This window comes from Molothrus aeneus, chromosome 7 (assembly GCF_037042795.1).
Source record: "Molothrus aeneus isolate 106 chromosome 7, BPBGC_Maene_1.0, whole genome shotgun sequence".
Classification (NCBI taxonomy): domain Eukaryota; kingdom Metazoa; phylum Chordata; class Aves; order Passeriformes; family Icteridae; genus Molothrus; species Molothrus aeneus.
In genome coordinates this window covers 29,312,964-29,332,172 of record NC_089652.1, presented here as the reverse complement: position 1 = coordinate 29,332,172, position 19,209 = coordinate 29,312,964, and the positions used below count along the sequence as shown (strand labels likewise).

Below are 19,209 nucleotides of genomic sequence, written 5' to 3'. Positions count from 1 at the left end.
CACTCATTTTCAGCAACATGTCCTTAAGGTGTGTGTGGGTTACTCATGAGAGTGAAAGTCATTGGATTTCACCCAAATCACACATTCTGGTCTCCTTGCTTTCCAGAGCAGAGAGCTTTACTATTTTCCTGGCTTATATTTTAGGCTTTTCAGTGAGCAAATTTATTGGGTTGCACGGCATGGAGTCGAACAATTCTCCTTCATGCTTCCACTAAGAATGAGATATTTGAAATGAAGATGCGTTTCCTAATTTTTTAGACTAAATAAAGACTCTCATTATGCTGGTAATGAGAAATGGAAACTTTTTAGCAAGCAGTAGGTGATGAGGGTTTTGCATGGATCTGCTCTAGAACAGATTAAACCCAGAGGCTTCATGTTATTCACTGGGTGAAAGGATTGTACAGACTTGATCTTAGGCATCAGTGTTCCTCCACGAAGTGTCCCCAGAAATCTTACTTAGTTACAAGAAGGGGAGAGAAAGGAAGATCAGATAGTTTTGTATTTGACATATAATTCAAGGGACTGTGTTGGGAGAGGAAGTACCTATGGTAAATGGGGAGAGAAGTGCCCAGGTAATACTCAGAGCAGGAGACTACCTTTGATTTTCTGTAATTGTCTCCTTTAAGGATGGCTCTAGGATGATATCCTTTTAATGAGAGTTGAGCTCAATACCTGAGCTCAGCAGTTGAGCTCAATACCTGAGCTCAGCAGTAGATTTTTTTTTTAATTAAAAATTAACTGTGTACTTGGACCGCATTTGGCAGAGTCAGGTAAGTTTCAAATCTGTTCATTGGCCAGATGTTGAAATTAGATTTCACAATAATAATCCCTTCAGGCAATGCAGCAAAAATCATTCTAGATTATAGAGATCATTAGAGATCCCATTGTTCCCTCTAGCTACTGATCCAACAGCAAAGAAATGTGGTAATGCTGTGCCTGAAGAAGGATTTGAGTGTGAGAATGAGACCCTTTTTATTTAATTTTTTTTTTTTTTTTGCTAATACAGCCAACTGGACTGAGAAATCCTGAACTGGAAAGAAATGGACTTTTTCCTCCCTACACTGGTTTGCCTGGATCTCGACATTCGTGCATCTACCCTGGACAATACAATCCGTCCTTCATTAGTGATGAAACCAGAAGAAGAGACTATTTTTAGCAAAGAGTGGAGAGGGAGTGGAAGATTGACACAGTTGTGTGGCCCTTAATTCCCAGGTACAGTCTGTCTCCTGGGTAGTTGAGGCCACATCAATCTTACTCTTCCCATTTAATAGGAAGGACTTTGAACTTCATGCTGAGCATTGCTGCCCTGAGGGACGGTCACAGTTGCTGAGCATCAGAGAGGAGGAGGAAGAGGAGGGAATGGCTCAAGAAGCACATCACTAAAAGACTCAATGGGAAGCTAACACGTGTACTCCTTATTCATTCTTCACTCTTCGCGCTACATGGGCAAGCATGGATCAGTACAGGCAGATGAACTGTGCCCAGCACTCTGCATTGAATACCACTAGGGAGTGTCTTGTTTACAGATCTCGTTCACTGTTGACTGTGCTTGTCTTCCTAGCCAGCCTTCATGCAAAGATTCACTGTGCAATTGCTTTTGGTCAGGCAAGTTTGGCCACTCCCTTTTAGATCACTGCCTCGCTGTTGGTTTCGTGCATGACAGGGAAGCTGACTTGTGTTCACCTTCATACTGGTAAAAGTTCTCCACATTTCTGTGTCCTTGCCAAAGCCAGGTGTCTGGCAATATTGGCTGAATTTGTGGGTTGATTGTCTCCTAGGAGTGCAGGAAGGTTAGTCACACCACTGCAATTTTAACAGAAAAAAGGCACAGTTGTTCCTCTGTGCTGCTTTGAAAACCTTCTGTATATAGGGAATGTTGTTGTTTTGTCAACCAATATTGTTCAGAAGTGATGCCACTACATGCCATCGTGGTGCTTCCATGTGGGATCCTTTGGGGCTCTGTTTCCCTGCAAGGAATTAAATGCCTCTAGACACAGCAATACAATATTAAATAATTACTCACAGGGAAGAAGAAGATGAGCTGTGAATTCAGAATGCTTTTTATGAGGAATCTGTGAAGGAGTAATAATGCTGTAGCCTTGGCTGGGTAGAGGAACCTGAATTCTGGGCGCTGAAGGTCGAATATATTTTCAAACCTCCAGAGTCCACCTTGAATTTGTAGGTGCTGTGGAGACTTTCAGTACATTGGAAAAGAGAGGGCTTACTGCAGTCAGTTGCATTTAAGGAAGAGAAAAACACGATGCTTGCAATCCTAGCATAGCAAAGATCACTTATGTTGAAGTGTTTTTCTTTCTTTCATCCTAGTTTTGAGTGATTCAGACCAGGCAAGTTTCCTCACCCAGGTGTGTTCGTTTATATTAGCAGAAGCTGAAGAATTTAAGTTATTGCATTTCTCACCAAAGATCAGGTTGAAACTCATGGACTGTATTCTGACCTAGAGTGAGTGTGGAAAGAGATCTTACTAATCACAGAATCCTGGAATGGGTTGGCTTGGAAGGGATCTTACAGATCATTTTTTTCCAACTCCTCTGCCATAAGCAGGGACACCTTCCACTAGACCAGGTTTCTCAAAGCCCCATCCAACCTGGCTTTGAACACTTGCAGGGATTGGGTAACTTCTCTGGGCAACCTGTTTCAGTGCCTCACCATTCTCATAGTGAAGAATTTCTTTCTTGTAACTAATCTAAATCTACCTTCTTTGCTTTAAAATAATTTCCCTTGTCCTTTCCCTACATGCCCTTGTGAAAAGTCCCTCTCCAGCTTTTTTGTAGACCTCCTTTAGTTACTGGAAGGTGCTCTAAGGTCTCCCTGGAGCCTACTCTTCTCCAGGCTGAACAGATCCAACTTTCTCAGACTGTCTTCATAGGAGAGGTGCTCCAGCCTCTGACCACCTTTGTGGCCTCCTCTGGCCTCATTTCTTCAGATGGGAGCACAGCACTGCAGATGGGGTCTCAGGAGAGCAGAGCAGAGGGAGAGGATCCCCTGCCCACCCTGGCTCTTGTGCTGCCCAGGACACAATTGGCTTTCTGGGCTGTGAGAGCACATTGCTGGGTCATGTTGAACTTCTCACCAACCAACACCCCAAGTCCTCAGGGTTAGTTTCTATTCTCCAAGAGCCTGCATTTGTGCTGAGGATTGCCCCGGCTCACATGTGGGAAATATAATTAAATATCATGAAGTATATTTACCACTTATCTTTACTGCACTGTTAATCTGAGTCATCCAAAGCCTGTTTAGATACAAGGTCCAGATGCAGTTTCTCCTCTTGAATGTGAATATGCTTTTAATTCAAGGTGGCTGCTTGTATAAGGATAACAAATAGCACAGTTCCATTGTCGCTAACTCACCATATCTGTGGTGTGCACAGAATGTGACATTCCCTTCTCCCCTACCATGCTTTAAAAGACACAGTCCCTACAGCTAAGTTCATTAGGTAGCTCAGCTGACTGAAGCACTGAGGATAATGGGGTGCATCCCCCAAAGTGCCTAACCCCAGTTCAGATGCTCATGTGTTGTGTGGCTGCTCACTGGAGGCAAACCTGGGGTGATGAGGAGCTCTCCATCAGGAAGGAGGTACTTGCATCCTACAGGTGGTGTGAGTTCCCAGATCCTTTCCCAGCACTTCAAAGGCTGTGTTCCCTACCAAAGGTCAGTAACTGGTATCCAGAGGGAAGTGAGACAGAAACAGGCAATTATAAGCTGTGTTGGCTTAGAGGTTTCTGGTCCCTGCTCACAGTTGCTTCTGTTTTCTCAAAACTTCAAGACAGGAAAGGTGCCACAGATGTGCCTGAGAAGGCACAGTTCAGTGCACCAGCCACAGCACACCAACACAGTGTCTTTTTTATGCCTCAGCTCTTGTCTTCTATGTAGAAGCAGCAGTGTGAGCTTGCAGAGAAACAGAGCTTTATGGACACCTAGGGCAGTACCCTTTGCACTTACATGAACTTTTGGTGACAATGCATGCAACTTCACACCTATCTGATCCATAATTAGCCTTGCAGCTGATTAGGATCGCAGGTGTAGGGGGAAAGGAATGGATGCTCATGGGAATTACAGCTGCCTAAGGAGCTGTATTTAGGGAAAGCTTTACTTACAGTGTCCAAAATATTACAACAGGTAAAGCACAAGAATTAGGCGTTCTCTCCCACTCTAATTAGAGTTTTCATCCAGGACAGAAAGGACTGCCTTTCCCCTGGTATGGAGCAGAGCTATGTTTTTGTTACAAAAGAAAAGAAGAAGATGCAAAATCTAAATCTAGATCTTCTAGATCATCAAAATCTTCATGCTAACTCTAAATCCAAAGTCTATAGACAAGCACTGGACTTTGTCCCTTTTCAGTAAAGTAGCTTGTGATAAGGAGATGTCCCAGCAATGATGAGAACCCCATGATTTGCCCATGTGCCAGCATTTCCTCAGATGGGGAAGCATTTAGGCCTATGCTTATAGGCAAAGATGTTTAACTGCTTGGTTAGTTCAAAGACTAGGAGATGAACTTCTACGTGTCAGGTACAAAGGGCAAAGTGTGGCACCAACTCACAACTGCAGATCAGTCCTTCTGCAGTAAGAGTCTATGAACAAAACTTCTGGTCTGTATCTGCCAGCACATTGCAAATTGCAAGGGATTTGAATGGAATTGAGATAGGACTATTTCTAAAGAGAGCACACAAAAGTTTGCAAGTAATAATTTTAATACCTTAATGGTCTTCAAATTCTTCTTGAATTGTATCTGGAGAGAAAGAGTCTTAGTAAATCCAGCAGGATTTTCTGAGTGAGGACTGCAAAACTTGGAATTTTCTGAAAGAGTGTTATTGCACTGAAATTTTCTCTCTGCCAATGGAGGTAAACGTTGGGGCATTTCTTATGAGGGTTTATCCATTGCAGCCTGACCTTCTGTGTAGCTTGGATAAGGAAGGAGTCTCAGAGCCAATGCATAGTCCACAGAAGGAGGGGAAAAAGGGTCTCTCCTGGCTTGCCACACCTTCTCTGGGTGTCTTAGGAGGCCCTGCCCAGCAGGCAAGAGAGGGGTTCAGGCACGAGGAGTCAGCACCCAGATGAGTGCAGGTGCTTTCCCCGAGTGTTCCAGGAAGCTTTTGGGAAGGTGACAGAAGCAGCCTGGGGTGATTCAGCCCCTGGGTTTCCACCAGCCCAGCTGCAACCTGTTCTGCAGTGCTCCTGTCTCTGGTGCAGACCATGTGTTGTGTCACAGTTTATGGTGCTTGTTTTAGTGCAGTGTTCACTGCCTCACCCAGCAGTACAGACTCGCCCAGCCACAGCAGGGATGGGGGCAGTGTTTCAGTGCAGGTTGTCTCTCTGTAAAGCTGCCACCAGGATCCTCTCTGTCTCTGCCATGAACACAGCTCCCTTTGGCAGTGGAGTGGGGCTCGTCACTCCTCTTGCGTCTAAGAAGGGTCTCTATGTGCCCTCAAGCCCACTTCCAAAATCAGATTCTTCTCTGTTCACAACCTAACTCCCTGTAGGATGTCTAAATACATGCAGCTTATTTCTCATCTTTCTTTTAGATTACTTCTAGCTACCCCAAATTGAAAATTTTGAGCACACTGGATTTTTTTGCCAAGGGGAATCACTCTCCACTATGCGAGAGGATAGAAGGGAAGTGGCATGTTTTTGGTATGGAGAATGCAAGTGGTTCAGCCAGATGTGGAGAAAGGAAGAAAAACTATACCAACACTGCTCATAAATCTGCTATTGCTCCTGGCTGCTGTGGAAAGTGCGGGGAGCAGTCAGCAATGACCCATGGGCAGTTGTGTGGGTGTGTTTTTAATTAAATTTAGAAAAAAAAATGCTAATTCTGTTGCTTGACAGGAAAAACTGTGAGAGGCATGTGTTTGCTGCTATGGTGCTCTGCCAGTTATACTGATAAAATTCCTTACCCACAAAAATACCCCTGAGAGTCAGCATAGGAGAGGCAATCCCTGAACTGATCAGCAAAACACAGATTTGAGGAATCTTTCAGAAGGCATCTTGCACATACAGTCTTCCTGTGTCCTGCTGCTTGCCCTGGCCAGTCCTTCCAGCTGTACTGGAAAAATCAGGCTTGTTTTTTCACACTGTTGAAACCTCACAGCACTGAATTGGGCTATAAGTGGAAAAAGTGGGCCCAGGTTTTCCTCCACACTGGAAGTGTTAGGTTTTATAGCAGCAATGAATCTCATTGCTCTTGTGGCATTTCCCATAAGACCCACTGGCACAGTCATGTACTGAGTTACTGCTCATGAACTGCTTTATGAAAGTTACCTGCCTCCACGCTGCAGGGTAGCAAAAGGCTTTAAAAACAGCAATAAATTGCAGTGAGAGAGAGGTATTTATCATTGTGAGATTGTTTGTGCCAGTGCTTGTACAGGTTGTTTGCTGGGACCTGAGTGAGCACAGAGTGGGTTTGGACACTGCTGCAGATATGCTGAGTTGCTTTCTCAGGACTTGTCTCTGATGCTGGTCAATGGCCATATCCATTCCAAATCCAGCTGGAATTTTCATTCCCTAATAGTAATCTTTAGCTTTCTTCCTTAAATTAACAAGAACGGATGCATATTAGTTAAATGCTCTTCCTATGCTGACTAATGTTTTTTCCTCTTTACACACAAAGGATGTAATCCAGCATCCCTACAGTGACTGGGGTAACTCTCCCATGGACTGTAAAGAAGTTTTTTTTAGGACTGAATTACTCCACCACTAGGGTCACCTGCATGTAGTACATGCTTTCCCATGGCTCTGTCTGCCTATTTCTGTGATACTGTTCCTGCCTTTCCATGTTGTATCTTTTTTCCCTAAAGCATACTTATTACTGTAGCAGGACCTGTGTTATGTGAGAATGAACAAAACAGCTTCAAGATTGGAAACAGTTTCCTGGGAAGAGAGTGAATGTGAATTTAGTGTAGTTGTTTTACTGGTCAGCCACCCTCTTTCCTATCCTGTAATATTTAGGGATGTAGAGATGCTTCCTGTTGTCACACATATCAACTGCTCTGCAGATTACTCTTGCCTGTCCCTTTAGAAATTAAGCAAGATCTCCTAGTTTCAGAAGGGGTATGTCCTGTGCTTGTAAGAGTTTGGGACCTTTTCAATGTACATTTAATTCTTCATTCCCTTGAGCTGCTGAAATTGAAAAGCAGGAGAGAAATTCACGAAGGAGTAAGAAGTACCAAAATTTAAAAAAAAAGAATATGCTTAATTATTTTGCAGAAGTGTGACTTCAGCACTGTGAGATCAAGTGTGGGATGACACCTTTTATGTGTCTAGTCTATGTTGCATAATATCCTTGTTGAGGGAGCACCTAGCAAGGGTACCTGATGTTCCTCCAAAGTGGTATTGAAATGCTAAATTGCTCAGTCTCTATTTCAATGAAATGCTAGAAGAGATGGGAGTCCTACTTGGGTTAATGACTGCAGCAGACAGCCCCCAGTTCAGCAAAATCCTGTATGGAAAAGTCCCGTGGAATACAGTAAATACTGATTACTTCCCTTGAATACGGCTGTAGAATTTGCTGGACATAAAAAGTCTTCAATAAAATCTGCTAGGATGGGTTTAATTTAAAGAAAAAAAAAAGAAACTCAACAGGATAAATATTTACTACCTTCATTTTTTAAAGGAAATCCTGTTCAACTCAGTCATTTGCTTTAAACCCATTAAATTCTACAGGACTTTCTCCTAGTCAAAGGTGAATCTTGGTGTGTAAAATCATAATGATTTATTTAAGCAGCTTTTAGAATTGCAGTAGTAAAGCTCACCTTTTGTGAACTCTCTTCCAAAAGATAAATTTTCAGCATTTGTTTTTGCTTCTTTACAACCTGAATGTAAACCTGCTTTATGTTCTTGACATTGCTCCACTCCCTTCCCTCTATCTCTGAATGTTTGCTTCCAAGTCTCTGGAGTTCTGAGGATGTTTTCCAAACCAGTATTATTTAAAGTTGTATCATATTTTCAGCCTCCACTAATTATACAGTACTGTAGTAGCAAAATATAATTTTTAAGGATTGGATTATTTTTATATCTGCATCCAATATTATTAAATCTGGCGTTCTAGTCAGTATCATAAAAGGATACAATAAAACAATGAATATTACTGTGTCCCTGCTTTTTTATTGTATTTAGATTTTCCTGTAAAGGGAAACAAAAGCAATTTTTAGGTGGTCTTTATTATTATTATGCATCTAATCCAGAAAATAAGAAATTGCATAGAAAAGATTGAATAACTAAATTGAAAAGCAAAGAGGAAATGAGTATGTTCTGTTAGTTGTGCCAAACAAAATTCTGCTCAGCTGAAGTACAAGTTGTGTTCTGATACATTTATCTTGGTGGCACCAAGCAACTCAGTCTAATTTTAATTTTTCCTCAGTTTAATTTTTGCTGAAACTGGTAAAGTTGTGTGTTTACATGTGTGAGTGCATGTTGGAGGGGAGGAAAACCTCAGGAGAGGGTGCAGCAGGGCTGTTTGCAAGGGCAAAGAACTGGACCTGACCACCATGAGATCAGTCCAGTCCCAGTAAAAACCACCAGGGACAGTGAAGAATGCCCAGCTGAGTGTCGCTCAAAGGAAGAAGGAGGGCGCCTTGAATCCAGAGGAACACCAAGTCCAAGTCAGGCTGCTGAGAAGAGGCATGATTTGGAAGAGCATCTGGAGCAATGGCAGGTAGGTTCATCTGGGGCAATTTTTTTGGTGTTGCTCCAGAGCAGTACAGCTGTGACAGAAATCAGATGGGACTAAGGTGGGATTCATCTGTTCTATGAAAAGTTAGGTGGCCACTTTGAACACATGATCTGGCTCTCCCAGTAGCCATGAAAAGGGACACACACCCACAGAGAGCACCTCACCCCATGGTAAGAGACCACTTAGCATGACTGTCTCATGTTACTCTACTTTCTGTGTGAGGTTGGTATCTTTTAGGAAATTGGCAGTGTAAAACCACAGGTCACAACATTTCCATGGGACTAAGTAAAAGGTCTTTGGGGTTGTGGAGAAGCACATGATTTAACAGCCCTGCCCACTTCAGATTTGCACGTTGGGGCCTCTGAGACCACTGAATGCATCCCTAATGTGTGCCCTCAAACTCTTGGGAACCACCTGAAAAGAAGTTAAAGAGCATCTGCTTCCCCTGATCATATGTGAATCTGGATCCATAGCTAAATCTTTGATTTAGACTTCTGAAGCTTTTTTTTAAACTTTTAGCTAATTAAAACATATAATTCTACTTATATATGTCATATATAGTGAAGGAAGCAAATTTACATGAAATAACAAAATGTGGAGGAATCTAGTAAGAAAAAGGATTGAAAAATGTGCAGGAAAAAAGTATTGAGCTGGTGCACATAAAAAGCTGTAAAAGACAATTTTTTTCTACCTTCTCTTCTGACAGCATGATTGCCTCTTGATTTCATGCACTTTCTAATAGATAGATAAGGTCCTTTACTTTTGGTATTTCTTTTTCCTGCCATAAAAAATTATTGACAATAGAGCAGCTACTGTTACTAAACATAGCATATTTTTTATTCCATAATAATTGTTCCGTGTTCTTGATTGTCATATCTGAGTTTTGACACACAACAGTTTGATTTTATAGCCTCTGGAAAGTTATTGACTTACTTCTGCAAAGGAAGTTTTCTCTGTAGTTCCTTGCAGGACATCACAATTCCTGTGGCTGTGTGAGTCTGTCTGGACTAACAGTCAACTTTTTATTGTGCTTAATGTGTGCTTAATTATTAAGTGCAGTTTCACTGGTATCAGTTCTCCTCTTTGGTTAATTCTCTGTGTCTGTTCTCCTAAACCACCATATCTCTGGTTTATAATATATAATTAATTGCCCCACAAATCACCAAGCAATAGGGCACATAGAGCCTGTCACCCTCCTTCCTGGAGAGAGCCTGTTGTGACCACTGGTGTGTCACAAATGGGCAAGGAAGGGCGAGCAGATATGAAAACTGCTAGTCTGTGAAGATGTGTGTCTTTCAGGGCATTACTTCCTAGAGGAGCTGGGGCCTTTTGCATTGCAAATGACTCACACTGCCAAAACTGTGATCATAATAAACGTAAACAACCAGGCAGGAATGGAAGTAAAGTTTAAAAATATAGGTAACACACCAGTTCCTGATGTGCCTTCACTGTAGAGAACAGTTCTAATGTGCAGGACTGCACACTCAACCACTAGTCTCTAGTGTAGGCAGAAAAGCTGCACCATCTACACCTGCTGAAGACCTGGCCCTCATTTTCCATAGTGCCCTGAGAAGTTATTTTGGTCCCATGCACTTGCTTCACAGCCAACAGGGAGATTTTTGAGATCTGGATTGATCTAGCTGCACCTTGAGGCAGCATTGAAAAATCAGAGTGTAAGTCTGGGAGATGGCCATTGCCAGAGGATGGGTGACATAAAGCTGGGCCACTCTCCAACAGCCAAGTTTGTCCTCCTCTGCACACCCACCCCCACCTGAAGCACCTGCTGGGGTCTGGGGCTCACAGCACTGAAATTTGTTATTCTGACAAGATTTTGGGATTAGTTTTTGGATGTCCCCTGAGGCTGGGAGCATGGTGGTGACCTGAGGTGGAGGCTGGACACTGGCCAAGCAGGTAGGCACAGGGCACTGGGGCCAAACATTTCCCAGGCATTTCCTTCTCTTATTCTGCCAGCTTCCTGGCAAAGCACTTTTAGTGAGGGGCCTGGAGGAATTGAGTGATTTGACGGGCAATAGGCACAGGAGGGAGCAGGAGCAGGGCAGGAGCTGAATCCAGCATGGCCTGAAGGAGCAGACAGAGGGAGAGGGGGGCTGCCAGGGGGTCACTGTGGGGACTTGGGGGTAGGTGTGGGGAGCAGGTCACACTGGAGGGACTTCAGGGACAGAGATACAAAGGAAGGCACAGGCAAACACCCCACATTTCAGGCTCAGCATCCTGAGCAGGTTCACAGAGGGACAAGGCTGCTCATTCCTTGTGCCAGCAGAGGCACACAACCATTTTTGCTGTTGGTAAGCCAGCAGTGTTTCCTAGTTCAGTGCAAGTTAAAAGTTTAAGACAACCCTATGCTCAGGAATGACTTTGAGTAATACTTCTGGTCTCTCTCACCCTCCTTCATTCAAGGAGATTACTCAAGACTGCATTTCTTGTTCTTAAAACAGAAGATCAAACAAAAGCAGACAAAGGGAGAGGCATTTACTACACAGAGCTGTTATGTGGCATTCAGTAGTGTGTTCATAACCTGCCTGTGTTGCTGACAGGGGGGTCTGCCAGAGGAGACCAGGACCATAGCCATTAGAAGTGGCAGGGGTTGTGGCAACACTGATGGGTTGTTTGTCTTTCTTTTTTCTGGTAATGATGGCATAACTGGTGTTTACTTCAGAGAAACACTTTACTGGCAGTTGTGGCAGGATGCAGAGTCACTCAGACCTTCAAAATGAGAGAAATTACACCTTTGCCTGAAAAGGAGGAACTGGAAATCACTGATCTGGCCCAGCTGACCTCAAGCAGTGCATTTTACTGGAGCACAAAGCAGAACAAACACTGGAAAACTTGGGCAGGGAAGGCAGCTGGAAGTAAGAGACTTTGGGATAACCAACTCCTGCCCACAGAGACCTTTTTTCCCATCTTGGTCTCTCACTGGCAATTTCAGAAGCTTCCTAGAGTCCAATGTTAATAAGTCTCAGTCTCCAACCTATTTTCCACACATCACAGCAGGGTTACCTGCTTAATACCTTTCTGGGCTTTTTGTCATTTCTAGATCTGCTGCAGGCTTTCTGCTCCAGCCTGACATTCCCTGGTTACAAATGTCTCTCTGGCAGAAATACACGTTTCCTCAAGAAAGGGAGGCTGCCACTCAGATAAAGACAAAACCACCTGCTGGCTGTCCTGCCTGCTCCTCCTTTTCACTCACCACTTTAGTGAGCCTGCAACACACATAAGAGGGCAGCAAACAAAACAGCCATGATCACTGCCAGAAGGGCCAATGTCAGTCCTGTTTTTTGATGTCAAAGGTGCAGGTTTTTTCTCTTTCTTTTTAACCTGTTAAGCAGTAAGAAGTGCTTTAGCAAAAGATTTTGCTTCTAAGAAAAAAAAAAAATTGGAGTTTGAGGAATGAAGCTTGTCTGTATTGGTAATTTATTGCATGGGAAGTGAGCATGTGGATCCCAGGTACTCTTTTCCAAGTGCATAATTAGCATACCTTGCGACAGGGTCCCTCTTCCCCTTTAAGAACAGATTATACTGCACTCTTCATCTAATTTGCGTGGAAGGTGTTGGTATGGAAAGCTGGCAGGGGATAGCTGATGCACTGTCAGTTCCCATGTCAGCTTATTTAGCAGTAACTTCCTTGTGTCAACAGCTCTCAAGCATTTATGACTTAAAAGAAGAATGCTGCAGGTCCAGAAATCTCCTCCCAGCCTGAGGAGGAAGAAAAACACCGCTTGAATTTATCATTTGCCACTTTGCCACCATGACGTCAGCTCAGGGCTGAGCTCTTTACCTGTGGCTGGGACCTTAAATGAGCTGACGCCAGAAGAGAAAGGCACTTTCCCTTAGGCTTAGCAGCAAGTGGCAGCAGCACCAGAAGTGGCAATGAGACGCTCTGTGTTCTTCGCTGTGTGCCTCGGCCTGGTGCTGAGCCTTTTGAAAGGTAAGAACCACTATCTTCTGTTTTGTGATTTATCAAGGCAGCTATTGTGTGGCAGTGAATGGATTTTTCTAGTACTTTCAGCAGCTGTTGAGAAGCCAGTTGTGATACACAATTCAGCATGTCTAGATTTTGATTAATTAATGATGAAAGATGTCACTGTAAGCCAGTGGCTTTCCTTGTTCGCAGAACAATAGAAGATCACTGCTGCTTATGATTAACCTAATTCAGCCAAGAGCAGTTTTCAGGACTTTCATACTAAACCCAGGTAATTCAAGCTCTGTTACAGTCATAACAAAAGGTGCAACTGTTCCACCCCGGTACCCTTTTGGCCAGAGGCTCCTTAACCAACCTGTCTGGAAAGCAGCTCCCTCTGAGCCGGCTCACTGAGCTTTTGTTATTTCCTTTTGAAATAAATTAATGGAAACATCACCGCCAGCTTTCAAGAGGGTTGCACCATAGTCTCTCCAAACTAAAGGTGTCATTCCTTAAGCCATTTAGTACATTTTCTGGCATTGTGCCAAAGTTGGTAGTTGTGGGCCATAGCCTATAGCTAAACATGCCTTTTCCTGATACTCAGTGAGAGGTATGAGGGGATGAAGACATTAGCAGGAATAAAGCAACTCTATGAAGAGTTTTGTAGCAGCTTGAAGCTGTGAGAGTACAGGAATTCCTAGCTAAAACAAAAATTGCAGAGTTACCAGCCGAATTAAGACCTGTTAAGCTTGCAACTGGTGGCAGATGGTTGTGGGTCTCTGTTGCCTACTGTGAATGAACAAATGTGTTTTCAGCAACATCCATAGTGTGCTACAGACCAATTTTTAGCTGCAAATCATAAACATAGAAGTCTTCAAGATGGTCTGTTGGTTGGTTTCCTGGTTGGAGGCTTGTAGGCAATAGCAAGATGTGAAAATTCTTGTGCCAAGACTTACTGAAAGCAATACCCATTTTTCACTTGATCTGACTTTGCATCAGGATAGATCTGCCCAGAAACCTTTTTCATTCTAAGCAAATATTGTAAAAGCTTTGCAGGATGTGTCCATTTGAATAGTACTGGCAAAGGCCCTGCCCTGCTCAGCAGCCAGATGTCTCTGCTATTGTATATCCTTGGTGGTAACATCCATTTCTTTATCACAGTGGTAATGCCCAAGCCCATTAACACATCCTGTTACCATACATAGAAGGTTAGATCTAGGCAAATAGAGCCATAAATTAGCCACCTTTGCTCAGCTTACCTTTGTCAGGTCCATCCAGAAGGTTCAATTGCAGCTCATGCACTCTGCTGGCACCATGGATGCTGTTCTTCCTGAGTCCAAAGGGTACTCCTGGACGATGGCTAGCCAGAGCCTCCCAGCTCTAGCAGCTGTAAAAAAAGCTGCCTCTGAAACAAGTTGCTGTTCCAACATCCATTGCCTGTGGCCAGCAGAGATTCATATTATCACGGTTATAGGAAAAATACCCATTTATACTAACTGGGGAACAAATAATACTGTTTATAGAACTCAATGACCAGTGGAGGCAAGAGACCTGGCAGGGAACTGCCACAATTGCTCATGTTCCCCTTCACCTAGAGGAGGCTAATGGATTACTTGTCTTTTGCATGTGCCTTTTCTATGTGAGATGTATTTTCAATCAGAAAAAAGTGTAGAAGATTTTCCTCACTAAGGATTTTCAAAGCCCTATAAAGCTCTAGAAAAGTGGGGTCTATTTTTCAAATGTCTGCTGAGATGTGCAGACTGTGATAGTGACATGGATTTTAGCCACAAATACATTAGTCTTTCAGCTGCATGCTTTTAATGCTTTTGATAAAATTATGCTTGCAGCAGCATTCACGCAGAGTAAATAAGTTTATTCTTAACTTGTAAATTAATGATTATTTAATAATAGTTAATAATAATAATTAACTAATTCAGATTAAAGTTAGATTACATGATGCAAACTGGCCATTTGTCAGTATCACACATTTATCAGCAAGGCTGGTTTATCCTTCTTACATCTATGAAAAACAAAACAATCAAACCCCTCAAACCTGAACTCATTCCTTTTCTCAAGAGTTGAGAATGACACAGGTTAAATAAAGAAACACCCAACAACTTAAAAATAAACAACTAGAATATTTTGGAAAAATAAAAGCAATAACAAAGGCTGGTACCAAAGTTTGAGGAAGTATTTTCACCAATTGGCTGATATTAACCAGAAATAATAATGGCAGGGAAGGAATAGAAAGAGAAAAAAATAATGTATTCTGTCAGGAATGCATAGAGCTGTAGTCCAGGAAAAGAAGGTCTTGATACTCCAGGTGATGCTGTAGCAGAAGGAGCATGCCTGGAATAGAAATAGCCTGCTGTCAATGTCCACAGGAATCTGTTACAGCACAGCTTGAGGCCTGGGGCTGACAAAAGGCAGGGTAAGCCTGCCCAGAGGTGTGGCTGCTCAGCCACACACACAGCTCCTCCCAGACCTGTTTACTCAACAATTGTCTTGTGTGCAAAGAGTTCCCTAGTGCTGCCATCTCTTTTCTTTTCCCTCCATCAGAAGCCCCTGCTGAAACATCTGCTGGCACAACAGTGACACCAAGCACAATAACTACAGGTAAGGAGCAAAGCTTTCAGACAACCCCTTCTGGGAACAGTCCCAGGGAGCTCTGAAGTCCCCATAGAGGTTTCCCTGAATTCCTCTCCCAGGGGAGACAGATGTACCCAGATCAAGGCTGTGAATACCCTCCACAAGTCCATCTTTCCCTGCTGCTCTTTGCTGCAAGGAGGAAGCACTGGGTAAGAGTTGAGGAGGCAGCTCTTTCTGTGCTTGGCACATTTACCTCCTGCATCAGGCCTGGATAGAGGGGGATCCCTGTAGAGATGCCCAGGGGAATCCTGTGACCAGACCCTGCAGAGATGACTGAGGCTGGTTGCCACTGGAAGTGACAGCTTTGGCTGACACAGCACGGGCCATCAAGCAAGGGACACTACAGAGTGAGTGAGGTCCTTGTGTACAAGCACTGCCCTGGGGGACAAGGGGGTCAACAACACATCAGGTGACACAGGCACCTCAGCTAGGGAGAGCCAAGAGGCTGGGCAAGGGGGCTCAGGAATTTGACTGCTCAGCCCCACAAAGATCCACAGCATTTTCCTGCTCAGGACATGGCCTACACACAAAGAATTGCCCAAGGCTTCTTCAACAGATAATGCTAGGCCGTGCTGCCATGTCTCTTCTCGTCTCTTCTTCAGAAAACGGTGCTGATAATGAAAGAGATCCTGACTCACCAGGGGACCCACCCTCGGAACTTGCAGGTAAGGAGAAAAGCTTTCAGGCTTCCCCTTCTGGGGACAGCTTGCAGTAAGCAGGTTCCAGGGAGCACTGCAGATACCCAAGCAAGGAGGAGTTCCCCTGCCTGGGTTTCTCTCAGTTCTTCTCTCACTGGAGACCAAGTTACCCAGACTATGATCTTGAAAAACCTCTTCTCTTGCATCTTTCCCTGCTGGTCATTCTGCAAGGGGAATGTGTGGTGGGACATTTGAGGAGGCTGCTCATTCCATGCTTGGTGCCTTTATCTCCTGTGCCGGTGTGTGGATTGTGCGGTACAAGGGGTTCCATGCAAAGAGGTGCCCAAGGCCCTGCAGGGATCTGTTCCTGAGGCTGTTGGCGCATGGGCAGGGAGGGATCTGGGGCACAGCCCAGCAGGGAGAGGCCAGGGGCCATGGCTGGGCACCATGGGGCAGATTGTGCTTTTCATCCTCCGTTCCCAGCCTGATGCTTGGGAGCCCCAGCCAGAAGGGTCAAAGCTTCTGCTGGGATCAACCTGAGGAGAGGCAGCCTCCTTAGTCCCTCAGCTCTTCCTCCATGGTGGGCTTGCATGAGCATATCCCTCCTGCCAACATCACCTCCCCATCCTGATCATCCAGCTTTGGGAAAGACTTTGTGCCTCTGGCTTCCACCCACATGAGCCTGTGACAAAGGCCACCATGAGGGCGTGCTCATGTGGCAAGAAGGTCTCCAAGAGCAGGGTGTGAGAGAAGGACTATGAGAGAAAAAACACAGAATTGCCCAAGGCTTTTTGAGCAGTCAGTGCCAGGCAGTGCTGCCATGTCTCTTCTCTTCCGTTCTTCAGGAAACGATACTGAAAATGGAAAAGATCCTAACCCACCAGTGGAGCCAAACCCAGGACCTTCAGGTAAGGAGAAAAGCTTTCAGGCTTCCCCTTCTGGGGACAGCTTGCAGTAAGCAGGTTCCAGGGAGCACTGCAGATACCCAAGCAGGGAGGAGTTCCCCTACCTGTGTTTCTCTGAGTTCTTCTCTCACTGGAGACCAAGTTACCTAGACTATGATCTTGAAAAACCTCTTCTCTTGCATCTTTCCCTGCTGGTCATTCTGCAAGGGGAATGTGTGGTGGGACATTTGAGGAGGCTGCTCATTCCATGCTTAGTGCCTTTGCCTCCTGTGCTGGTGGTGGATTGTGCGGTACAAGGGGTTCCATGCAAAGAGGTGCCCAAGGCCCTGCAGGGATTTGTTCCTGAGGCTGTTGGCGCATGGGCAGGGAGGGATCTGGGGCACAGCCCAGCAGGGAGAGGCCAGGGGCCATGGCTGGGCACCATGGGGCAGATTGTGCTTTTCATCCTCCGTTCCCAGCCTGATGCTTGGGAGCCCCAGCCAGAAGGGTCAAAGCTTCTGCTGGGATCAACCTGAGGAGAGGCAGCCTCCTTAGTCCCTCAGCTCTTCCTCCATGGTGGGCTTGCATGAGCATATCCCTCCTGCCAACATCACCTCCCCATCCTGATCATCCAGCTTTGGGAAAGACTTTGTGCCTCTGGCTTCCACCCACATGAGCCTGTGACAAAGGCCACCATGAGGGCGTGCTCATGTGGCAAGAAGGTCTCCAAGAGCAGGGTGTGAGAGAAGGACTATGAGAGAAAAAACACAGAATTGCCCAAGGCTTTTTGAGCAGTCAATGCCAGGCAGTGCTGCCATGTCTCTTCTCTTCCGTTCTTCAGGAAACGATACTGAAAATGGAAAAGATCCTAACCCACCAGTGGAGCCAAACCCAGGACCTTCAGGTAAGGAGAAAAGCTTTCAGGCTTCCCCTTCTGGGGACAGCTTGCAGTAAGCAAGTTCCAGGGAGCACTGCAGATACCCAAGCAGGGAGGAGTTCCCCTGCCTGGGTTTCTCTCAGTTCTTCTCCCACTGGAGACCAAGTTACCCAGACTATGATCTTGAAAAACCTCTTCCCTTGCATCTTTCCCTGCTGGTCATTCTGCAAGGGGAATGTGTGGTGGGACATTTGAGGAGGCTGCTCATTCCATGCTTGGTGCCTTTATCTCCTGTTCCACTGGATAGATTGTGCGGTACAAGGGGTTCCATGCAAAGAGGTGCCCAAGGCCCTGCAGGGATCTGTTCCTGAGGCTGTTGGAGCATGGGCAGGGAGGGATCTGGGGCACAGCCCAGCAGGAAGAGGCCGGGGGCCATGGCTGGGCACCACGGGGCAGCCTGTGCCTGTCATCCTCCGTTCCCGGCTGGTTGCTGGGGAGCCCCAGCCAGAAGGGTCAAAGCTCCTGCTGGGATCACCCTGAGGAGGGGCAGCCTCCTTAGTCCCTCAGCTCTTGCTCCATGGTGGGCTTGCATGAGCACATCCCTCCTGCCAGCAGGCGACCTCCGCATCACGATGGCCCAGCGTGGAGAAAGACTTTGTGCCTCTGGCTTCCACCCACACGAGTCTGTGCCAAAGGCCACCATGTGGGAGTGCAGATGTGGAGACTGTGCCCAGTCTGATGGGCCTAGACACTGGTGATGAGGATGCAGCAGAAGCATTCCTGGAATAGAAATAGCCTGCTGTCAGACTCTGTTAGAGTACAGGAGTGTGTGTTACCAAAGGCAGTCATCCTTCCAGTGCTCTGTCAGAGTACAGATGGAGTTTTAAAGGATGCTCTTGCAGTGCTGAGTGCAGAGGCTGTGTGCTCGTGCCTGGGATGCCTCAGAGCCTGCTCAGAGAGCCAGTGCTTCTGCAGGGAGCCTCCAACTCAGCATTTATCACCTGGAGGAGAAAGGCAGGGAGGCTTCAAACCTGCTACTGGTAAGGAGGACTCCAATAGCAGGGTGTGAGAGAAGGACTATGAGGAAAAACCACAGAATTGCCCAAGGCTTTTTGAGCAGTCAGTGCCCGGCAGTGCTGCCATGTCTCTTCTCTTCCGTTCTTCAGGAAACGATACTGAAAATGGAAAAGATCCTAACCCACCAGTGGAGCCAAACCCAGGACCTTCAGGTAAGGAGAAAAGCTTTCAGGCTTCCCCTTCTGGGGACAGCTTGCAGTAAGCAGGTTCCAGGGAGCACTGCAGATACCCAAGCAGGGAGGAGTTCCCCTACCTGTGTTTCTCTGAGTTCTTCTCTCACTGGAGACCAAGTTACCTAGACTATGATCTTGAAAAACCTCTTCTCTTGCATCTTTCCCTGCTGGTCATTCTGCAAGGGGAATGTGTGGTGGGACATTTGAGGAGGCTGCTCATTCCATGCTTAGTGCCTTTGCCTCCTGTGCTGGTGGTGGATTGTGCGGTACAAGGGGTTCCATGCAAAGAGGTGCCCAAGGCCCTGC

The 19,209-nt window shown here is 45.4% G+C and overlaps 1 protein-coding gene across 1 annotated transcript in view; it reads left to right on the top strand.

Annotated features, from left to right (window-relative positions):
* Nucleotides 1-8,101, top strand: part of HEG1 (heart development protein with EGF like domains 1) — a 51,595-nt gene extending 43,494 nt beyond the window's left edge. Inside the window, exon 21 of the mRNA XM_066553100.1 lies at nucleotides 1,007-8,101. Within this exon, the coding sequence (XP_066409197.1) occupies nucleotides 1,007-1,156 (150 nt within the window). The 3' untranslated portion in view covers nucleotides 1,157-8,101. The remainder of the gene's footprint in view (nucleotides 1-1,006) is intronic.
* The last annotated feature ends 11,108 nt before the right edge of the window (nucleotides 8,102-19,209 follow it).